Source organism: Perca fluviatilis, chromosome 20 (genome assembly GCF_010015445.1).
Source record: "Perca fluviatilis chromosome 20, GENO_Pfluv_1.0, whole genome shotgun sequence".
Taxonomy (NCBI): domain Eukaryota; kingdom Metazoa; phylum Chordata; class Actinopteri; order Perciformes; family Percidae; genus Perca; species Perca fluviatilis.
In genome coordinates, this window is record NC_053131.1 from 20,641,858 (window position 1) to 20,652,443 (window position 10,586).

General features: G+C 40.0%; 1 protein-coding gene and 1 long non-coding RNA gene across 2 annotated transcripts; one reads left to right on the forward strand and one right to left on the reverse strand.

Annotated features, from left to right (window-relative positions):
- Positions 1 to 348: 348 nt before the first annotated feature.
- On the reverse strand, positions 349 to 5,742 carry otx2b (orthodenticle homeobox 2b). The gene is made up of 4 exons (XM_039786909.1): positions 5,382 to 5,742; positions 3,172 to 3,380; positions 2,510 to 2,661; positions 349 to 1,905 (listed from the first exon to the last, which is right to left on the reverse strand). Exons 2-4 carry the CDS (start codon positions 3,266 to 3,268, stop codon positions 1,282 to 1,284), a joined length of 873 nt encoding a protein of 290 aa, XP_039642843.1. The 5' UTR covers positions 3,269 to 3,380; positions 5,382 to 5,742; the 3' UTR covers positions 349 to 1,281.
- Positions 5,743 to 6,707: 965 nt separating this feature from the next.
- Positions 6,708 to 10,275, forward strand: LOC120549782. Its single transcript, XR_005637431.1, has 3 exons — positions 6,708 to 6,804; positions 7,429 to 7,532; positions 9,916 to 10,275. It is a non-coding gene; the product is annotated as an uncharacterized LOC120549782 (long non-coding RNA).
- The last annotated feature ends 311 nt before the right edge of the window (positions 10,276 to 10,586 follow it).

Here is a 10,586-nt window from a genome sequence, read left to right on the forward strand (position 1 = left end):
CAGTAACTAATGATGCATGAGGAAACAGAGTGTCGCCTTTGAGAAGAACCTTTTGAAAATAGGCTCAGGTGTTGTCAATAAATCACTGGATTTTTTTTCTCTTTTATTTCCCCCCAAATATTGACTCTGATTTTTGAAGTTTGGCCTAATATAACGTGCAGTCGTTATTAGAAGTTGTATTATTTAGTTTTTGTATTGTACTGTGTTTAAGGATATTCCTATAATTTAAATAAACCATATAAAAACACCTATTAGTTTCGCTCACAGTGCCTGTCACTTCGTTCATTCTCTATTTTCTCTCCTCGCCGTTCACGCAGACACCACACACATGCACGCACACACAGATCGTTTCTTGATGAAAGAGTAAGCTCACAGGACCTTTATTCATGTCTTTTCAGCGGTGAGGTCACACCATCTTTGGAGCCAGTAAAGGATCCACAATCACCGTGTGTTGAGATCAATGGGGGGAGCAAGTGTGGAGCTCTCAGCAGCCGAGAGTCATTTCCAGTATGGCTAACTCTTAATTATTACTACCATGTGCTTGGAAAGTCTTGTCTCTCTTTGTAATGCCGGCCATTAAACCATCTTTCGTTGTTCAAAAAAAGTTAGAAATCTATTAAAATCACAGCAGAGAGTCTGATGCGAGGGGGGCTCACAAATTGCATACAATACAACAGATCACAGTTTCGAAGGCTAGCACAGATAAAAAAAAAAAAAAAAACACATATGTACCATTTATATAAGACACACACTGATTGTCTCTTAGAAACTACATATTGATTCCTTATAAACACTTTTTTTCTTAAATAAAGTAGTGCATCCATGTCCACACACCATCCCCATGTCTCTGCCAGCAGGTCGGCAAAGTTGTGTAGGAAGCTTAAAGGAGGTCTGTCCAGCCCGAGCACTTCACCAGGAGAATTAACGTGAGTTCTGTTCTTGGATAAACATTAGTTCCGTGGCTGTTTTCTTTCAGAGTGCACTCTTTGTTGCCCTCAACAGGTGTTCTTTACGCATAGAGGCACACACTGACATACATGGATGAGGGGCTACAACCTGTGAATGAACGGGGGAAAAACTGCCAGTGCTAAAATAAATTAAACTTCTCCTTTAGGAGGACCAAAGACCATCATGCCAAAAAACTCGAGACCCCTGAGAGCCCTGCCTCGCCGTGCCCGGCTGACATTTTAACCAGTCCGATGTGTTTTATTGAGGGATGGCAGCGCCGTGTCTGATGTGATCGTCACTGTTTGTGCACTTTTTGACAGCTGATTGCTCTGTTCACAGGACCTGGAATTTCCACGAGGAAGTTTGATCCTTATAATCCAAGCAATCGGCATTGAAGTTCAGCTTCCACGACGCCGCTTGGTCCTTATAATCCAAGCAGTCTGCTGTGGAGTTGAAGCCCAGGCCGGACGTCCCGTAGCCCTGGGTGGAGAGGGACGCCGGGGACTGGTTCAGATGGCTTGTGACCGCGTTTGTGCTCATCGGACTGAGAGTTGAGCCAGGGCCTGACAACTGGTGGTGCATGGGAGTGAGGTAAGAGCCGCAGTCCATGCCGCCGAAGTAGGACGTCGAGCCGGCGTAGCTCTGGCTGTAGCCCGAGGCCTGGCTGTAAGTCATGGGATAAGACCTCTGCATGCAGGAGGAGGAGGTAGACAGGGGGTCTGAGAGCGGAGAGATGGACGCAGGGCTCCAGATGGACACTGGTGCGGTGGTGGTGGAGATGGCGGGGACTGTGGTGGTGCTGGTGGGGGGCGTGAACTGGCCACTGGCCCCGCTCTCTGAGCTCACTTCTCTGGTTGGGGAACTTTTCTTTTTGGCAGGTCGCACCTTGTTCTGCCCCCCATTCTGCTGCTGCTGCTGCTGCTGGCGACATTTTGCCCGCCGGTTCTTAAACCAGACCTGGAAGAGTCGCATAATGCTACATGTTATTGTCGAGATCCCTTAACTATAGTGTAAATATAACCTAAACAAAAACGCACAGAGCACAAACTGTTATTTTTATTTTTTTTTATCAATCCATGTGAAAAACGACTGATTCATTTGTTTTCAGTTTAAATCAAAATGTTTCTAGACTTTTTCTCAAACCATATTTTTGGTACCAGTGGACTGATCGGTCTCATTTCATTGCTCAAATTCTCGGAACATGAATCTGCCGTCAAGTGGAATTATCTCACCCCACCCCACTCACTTGATTTAAGGAAGACAAAATGCTAAGCTTTTGATATAGTGTCAGTCAAGGGTTAGAATGAGAGTTTCTTGCAGTGCAGATATAAAATAGATTTTTTTCAACGGTTTCTTTGTTTTGTTTCCCAAATCCTAGGCTACATAAATATTTTATTCACATTGTTAAATCTGTACAATAATTGTTTTCGAATGTTTTAAAAATGTGTTAGACCTATAGTGTCACTTTTGCTTCGTTGTCTCACAGACAAGTTTTTTTATACCTAAAATAGTTATCCATATCGATCAATTTCCAAATATGTAGATTTTCTGGTTAACTCACCTGTACTCGGGATTCAGGTAGATTGATTTTCAGCGCCACCTCTTCGCGCATGAATATGTCCGGGTAGCGAGTTTTGGCGAACAATGCCTCCAAAACGTCGAGCTGTGCGCGCGTAAAAGTAGTCCTCTCTCGCCTTTGCTTCCGTGGCGTTGCTGCAATTAAAAGAACAATGTAAATCAAATCAAACATGTTACATATGTATCAATTTGAAGAAAAAAACAACATCAAAGCAAGTAAATTGATCAAAAGTAATCAAATTCAGATTTGTAACAGAATTTTTTTTTGTTGTTTGCGTAATTACGTACGAGTCCTGTGAGACTTTTTAGACGCCGGTGGCAAATTTAAGCACTCGACGTACTTAAGTCTAATGTGCCAAAATATAATGCAGTTTGAGCAAAAAGCAAAGCAATTTGCCAGAAAATAACATAAAAAGGCACATCTAAAAAATAAAATCATACAAGCTTTTGCGCAGGAAGTTTGGTAAAATGACCTACTTAATCTAATGATTTTTTTTTTAGCAATTCATATTATTAGTCTGTATCTCCCACCAGTTAGAAGTCGCTATTAGAAGTTTAGAAATAGATGCTGACCATTCCCACTCCATTAAATGTGTAGCCCCAAGCCATAACTGCTTTTTTAATAACGTTGAAGTTTGAACCCACCTGGATAGCCCACTGATGGATGCAAAAGGTCCATTCCGGAAGTAGTTAAGCTGAGGCCATTGACTGTGTAAGGTGGTTGCTTTAAATACGACATCATGCTAATGTTGGTCTGAGGGCTGAAGTTGGAGAAAATTTTGAAAAATTGATGGAGCTCCCGTTATGTACTTGGTGTCCTCTGTTCGCCGTGTGGTCCGTGTTACACCGGGCACCTGTTCCAAAAACGACAAGAGAAAAGGACACTGATGAAGATGAAGAGATGTTGGGTCTGTTTCCATGGCGCTGTCGCGAAATAAACCCTCTCTCCAAAACGCAGGGCGCTCCTTGGTTGCACCAACCACATCTCCAGCTGTCCTAATCTCTACACCCCCCCCCCCCCACACACACACACACACACTCCCACAAAACAAAAAACAATACACAGGCACTATAATCGCAACAAGTCACTTGACACTTTAAATAAAGACACTGGTATGTGAAATACAACAACATAAATATAGGAACGTTTTTCTGCCCTAGCTATTAAAAAAAAACAAAAAACTTAACTTTTCTCTTTGTTTTGGTTTCTTTGGCTTTATTTTATACTCTGTTTGGCTCTCTATTTTACGTTAAGTTTTGTTTATAAATGTAAACTGAAAATCAGTGGGATTTGAAAGATGAAATTTAATTGAATTTTTTTTATAAAACACGCACAGTCGACATAAATAATCAGAATCAATTTAAGATGACCAACCTATTAAATAATATTCTCAGTCGTTAAGAAGTCCTGAATAAAAATGGCGTCTAGTACGTTTTTTCAAAGTGATGAATTTTCAAGGCACTTTAGAGTGAAAACTATTTGGATTTTTTATTTAAAAAAAAAGATTTGGTGCAGAGAAGATTTAATTTAGTAAAAAAAGAAACGTGCTTCCATATTGAACACGGAACAGTTGTTAAAAGAGAAATAAATGTGCTCTGTGATGTTGATTGGTAAATGTGATTGCTGTCACTTCAACTTCAGTGACCCTCACCGTTATCCCCACTGCGCGTCTTGATTAGTTGCATTTTTTTTTCCTCCAATATCCAACGGTTTTAACCCCCTCATCCCAATCTGTCACACTTAAAACACACCGTCTACCAGTTGCACACACCCGCTCAATAATAACCACTCTGTCCAAGAATTAATTATGATAAATGTTGTTTCTGTTGATGAATTAACGAGATAATCTGAGTGGCATCTAAGCGGAGCTGCAGTTTGCTATCAATAGCCCAGTGCTCCAGGCTCCTTAAAATTATGCTGTGGTGAATTGTACTCCTATTATTTTTGTTTAGTATTACGTGAGTAATTATCAGCACTTAACAGAAAAATGGATTTACGGAGGAGAATAAATCTTATAAATGTTTATTTAATCAAACAAAACTTCCATTTTAGACCCATAAATGCAATCTGTCACCAGACCCTCGAAAACACTAGTGAAATATATGAAATGTGAGGTGTTGGTTTATTGTCCTCTAAATGATTCGTCTCTGGAGACCGAGGAGAGCCAGCAGAGAGAAAAGGCCCCGACACATTTTATTCGATATCAGGCCTAAATGTTCTTTCTTTTCAGTGCAGCTTCCAGTCTCAATCCTTCACAATTATCCGTTTTTTGTTTGCATTATTCCCTGCGTAAATTCATGTCGAGGACAAAGTGCGCAGTAACTGAATTAGGGTTTCGTTTTAAGTTGAAACTTTACTCCACTGAACGTGGACTCGGTGTCCTCGGCAGCAGCACTGGCTTCAGTCAGTGAGAGTGTGACATTTGTAAAATATGAGCTCCATGAATCACACAGTTATTATAAAAAAGCAATTATAATATCTGAAAAGCTTTCATTTAGCTTTGAATTGTCTTTGTTTCCATAAGCATACTGTCATGATGTAGCCTTCATCTGCAGCCTTCTCACTGCCATTTCTCAGAGCTTCTTTGTGGGTTTTATTTTAGCACCAGTACCACTGTTGAAACGTTGCATTCCGTCTTTTAAAGAAAAGAAATATTTTGTAAGCTTTTTACATGTGGTTTTATAACAGGTGTGATACCTTTTCGGTTTCTACTTTTTTTTTTTTTTTTTTTACATCTTTGACTCTATCACGATTCCTTATTTGTATAGGCTTAAACTATTGATAATAATAACAACAATACTAATAACGATAAGTTTAATAATAATAGGCTACTAGTAATTAAAGTCAAACTTACCCTGGTATCGACGACAGTAAAGTTCTTTGTCTACTTGGTTTCCTCCAGGAGAAATAATAAAACTCAGTGCAGATGAACAGCGTCCTGGCGCATAAAACCCCCACAAACCCAAGCAGCAGAAGAAGAAGTAGCCGTCTTCTTCAGTTGCAGAACAACAGCGCGGATAAAAGTTAAACGTGGAGCGCGTGCATCAGGTTTAGAAGCGGTGCGACAGCAGCGGAGTGATGGAGGAGGCTGCATGTACGCCTTTAGCATTTGTTGGTGTGTTGTGAGTGAAGTGGTTCGAGTTGGATTTTGTACAAACTGCCAGCCAATGGGAGCCGCAGGACTGAGCTGAGGTCTGTCTCTGTCTCAGTCTCTTACACCGGTGGGGAGGATGAGGATTTTTTTTCGCCTTTTTTTTTTCTTCTGGGAAACAAATGTCTCCAGCTACTTTTTTGACGCACAGTCCTCAGCCAATGGCAGCGAGAGGGCGACTGACAACAACCCCACCCCTCCGCAGTGTGGCTACATTGATAATAAATCAACGGTGTGCCGGTGGATGTCGAGAAGTGGAGTTTAAACCGAGAGGAAAAGTCAGTTTAGCCACCTTTTTTTATGACATTTTATATTCGACATCGCTGTTACTCAGTGGATGCATTAAACTAAGGAAAGTCACACGGAGGCGGGGCGGGTGATATATGCGCAAATAAAGACTTTTCTGAAAACATAATGCATGCACAGTATAATAGTAATTTGAATACTAGTCTGTCCTATTTCTCATTAAAATATATAGGCCTATGTATATCTATATTCCAGTGCATCACTATATTCCAGTGCATCTTCACTGAGTGCGTATAAAAGTCATCCAATAATGTTATTTCTATTTTTCAGATTGACATTTCAAAAGTTGCAGACAATCGAGGAAAATCAAAACATCCTAACATGAATCTGCGGACTTAATGAGGCACCCGAACAAAACAAATGAAAGCTTTTTTTTTTATGAAGTGTTTATAAGTCTGTATGGTGTTAAATAGTGTGTAAAAATAAATGTGACGAAAAATCGCCTGGACTGAAGCAGGGCTCTCCATGTGAAGGCTGCTCCTCTCACATTCCAGCGCGTCGCAAAAAAGGGGGATTTAGAGCGACTTATTTTCTTAAAACTGTCCTCCCATCCACAGAGCCAGCCAGTCTGCTCCCATCAGCCTGATACGGGCCTGCACCAAAATTCACCCAGCATATTTACTGGGGACTTCCCACCGAGAGACACCGAGCAGCCGAGGACTATTTAAAGGCACCGGAGCTGCAGTGTGCATACACCCAGAGATGAGGAGAAATTAAGGGGGACAGATAGGCCGGATAGGTCGGTTCTGCTAATGGAGACTTTCACTTATTTCACCTGGCACGCGTTCTGCAAGAAGACGATGTGAAGATAAATATGAAGGTAGGCCTGTTTTATTTTAGATCTGATTCATTGAATTTTTGTTTTGTGACATTGTAGCTTGTAGTAGGCTAGTAGTAGTAGTAATAATAATAAAAAATAATATATCGTTTATAAAAATGTGATATTATAATAGCCATTTAGTTCAGGATTCATATAATTTCTTATTTACTGGAGGACCTAACTGCAAGGGACAAATACGCTCCCTCTATGTCACTTGAATTCTGAACCTGCGTGCCCATCTCAAAATAATATGCCGAAGGTTTTTGTCACGGTTTGGTAATTGTATCATCTTAAGAGGCTTTGAAGAACACCTACACACACACACACACACACACACACACACACTCACACTCACACTCACACACACAGCGCGCTTGCACGGACACACCCGCTCACTTCAAACAGATTTGAATATTGATTTAGATTTATAAACACAGGCAGACCGTGGGTTTTATGAATCGTCATTTTGCCTCTCTCTGTGGCTGTGTGGAAGGCCAGAGTCAAAGGTGCAGTGACAGCTGCTGGGAGAACTGGTTTTCACTCAGAGATGCAGCCTGCTGGGGCAAACACAAACTGGTACAACATGTATCAACTTTTCACACTCAGTGACATCTCGTTTGACAGATTTCGATCAAAGGAAGCGGCTGAATGGATCATAACCCCGGATTTCTTTTAACAACCATCCGCAGAGGAAAAGTTGGGCTGGAGGCGAGGAAATCCACATTCAGGTATCCCTGTTTGTTTGTCTTTGGTGTGTTTTTATTTATGTTTTTAATGCCGGATAATAGCCTACCAATTTCCAGATGACCTATTGTCATCTAATAGGATGGAAACAGTGGAGTAAAACCACATAAACTCACCTGTTTATGTTGGTTTAAAATGAATGTCATATATCAGAGAGGGTAGCTTCAAACGTGTGGAAAGATCAAGTTTGGGCTATGGAAGTTTAATGTTTAATGTTGCTGTTTGCTTTATGACCATCACAAAGGTCACGGTTTAGCCTTTCCACATTTTTACTGTAACAGACTCCACCTTGTAAAGTTTAAATGAATAGGCTATAGAGACTGAAAACATTTCTATATTCACGCCTGAACACTTCGGGTCCATAAGAGGTTATTTTCAGAATGCAACATTGGAATAATTAGCTTGCAGCTAAAAACTAAATTTTTAGAAAAACTCGTGAATATTTCCTCTTATTTTAGCAGCTGCATGGCATTGTACTGTAACGCGAAACTGCTGCGTGGAAAATCATGACGTGTGATGTAGTTATCTGCTGGATCTCACCGTTTAAATTGCTAAATAATTTATTAAAGTGTAAAGCCAGGCCCTCCGCAGGGACTTTGTATCTTAAAAGGACGTTTAAAGGGAGAAGGAGTTAAACGCCTCTGGCGAGCAGGCTCCCACTGACTCCCGGCTAATTGACGACGACGGCTTTTATCTCCGCCTCTACTCCACTCAACCTGAGGCTGAGGATCTCACCAGGCCTGCTCCAACCTGGGATTTCTACCAGTTAATGCGTAGCCTATACATCTTCACTAATGCATTGCAAAGGCATGGATGCTTGACCCTCGTTTGATAGCCTTGAAAAGAAAATTCTTATTTCAAGATTGGATCATTTCCGTGCTGGCAGCCCCCTTCTTTCTCCCCCAGCTCTTCGCCTTATCCAGGCATAAAAAGAAATAATCTATAAATTATTGCATGGATAAATGTACGTTTAAAAAAAAAGAAAAAAGAATAGAACAAATAAAAGCACAACAGCCCGAAAATTCAATGTTGGCTCTTTTGTAAAATAAATCACAAACATTGATAGTGAGTTTTCTGAATTTAAAGCTATATATATATATATTATATATATATATATATATATATATATATATATATATATATATATATATATGCAGCTTTCCTCTCCTCTGGCTTTTTCCCTTTACCCTCCTTGTTTGATATTCGCATGGCTGAATATGAGGAATGTGTTGGTGGAATTCATTCTGAGCTTTAAAAAAAGAGCCAGAAAAAAAGGAATAAAATCCAAGAAAGCCAATTCATATAGAAATGATGATAATCTGGAATGTCAAGACAAAGCTTTTCCTTCATTGGGATTTAAATTGACTTCTGTTGATATTGCCTTTTGACTATAAAACAATAAGTTACTTTTAGCCACACTTTTTTCTTACTTACATCTTCCCACCACTTTTAAACTCTCGCTTTACAAAATTACATATCTTAGTCATTTTTACTGAAAAATTGACTTACAAATTTAGTAATGTTTTTTCAAATTCTTTATTATTTAATTTAGGGTCATATGTATGTAGCACAGCAAAGTTTATTAGGTTATAATCTCTTTTTTTAAACCTGGCTGTAGAAGCTAATTATTATTTATTGTGAATAGATATGCGGTGTGTGTGTCTGTGTGTGTGTTTCGTTGTGAGTGTGTGGGTGAGAGAGAGAGAGAGAGAGACAGACAGAGAGAGAGGGGCGCTGAAGTAGGATAATCACAAGCTGTATTTTAATTAGCCTGGCAGGTTTGATGGATACTTTGCTGCTGCTTCGCAAAAAAAGGTGCACTGCGTAGTGAGAAAGGTGTCTAAACAGGGCTTTCCCCACACTGTTCTCTTATCACAAAGCAGCTAAACCGTTGTGTAATGTAACATGTAACTGACCCTAAAGGTCATCAAAACACATTCACTCTCCTCCCCAGGGATTAAAGGGGGAGAAACCCCATTCAGTGTCAGTTTGGGGAGAGTTTACACAGTTTAACACAGAGGCACTCAGACAGATTCACCAGGAAGCATTCTGCATCTGGGATTTTTATCTCTACAATTATGCACAATGTTACAAATTTAGTTTTGGCTCAAAGCTTAAAATTATTATAGAAAATGCTGTTGAATGAGTCTGTATTCTAGTGTTTTAGCGCTTTGCTTCTGTATTGAAAAAGGTGTCATGATCATGAAATTATTGGGTTTATTTTCCACACAGAATTTTTTGACAAAAAGTGCCTGGATAATGCCGTGGCTGTGTGCTGCTGTGTGTGTGTTTGCCAAGTTTGCTCTTTCCATTAATATGACATGCCTTTTAATTAGTGTCATAATTGTTTGTGTTGTGTTTGTGCAGGAGTTCACCGACAAACAAACGGATGCAATTAAACACACTCGCCTTCAGATCATCAATGAGGAGGCAAAGTCAAGACTGGTGGAAAAACCAACAAGGACAAATGTAAGACGGAAGAAGACTCTGCTGCTTCAAGGTTACACTTGAACTGTGTTAAGAGCCCAACTTCACACAATCTGGATAGTTCTTACTCCTTCTACAAACACACATCACAAGCTGTTTTTTATTCTGATATAACTCTTAATTGATGTTATTTTTTGGGATATTTGCTAAAAAAAAATCTTCTGTTTCTTCTTTGCCACCCCACTGTCTTGGAAGTAATTAAAAAATAGTTTGCAAATAAAGACTATCATTGTCAAACCACCACACTGCTTGCTTACTCTCTCCCTCTTTACCTTAGCCATCAGTAGCCGTCTCCTCTGTGTGCTGAGGTGTCTGCATGGCGTGGTAAAACCTGCCCTGCAGACCGGACCTCTCAAGTCTTCAAAGGATAGGAACTCAATGTGGGGGATTTGTTCAGGCTTATTTGGTAACCTAGGATTTGAATTGGATTCTGGGAGGCATTCATAACACATTTGAAAATGTTACATTGTGTGATTTTGTGTGTAATCCCCATAATAAATTTTAGAAATGGTCACAGCACTTGCACAACTGTGACTATTCATGATTTATCA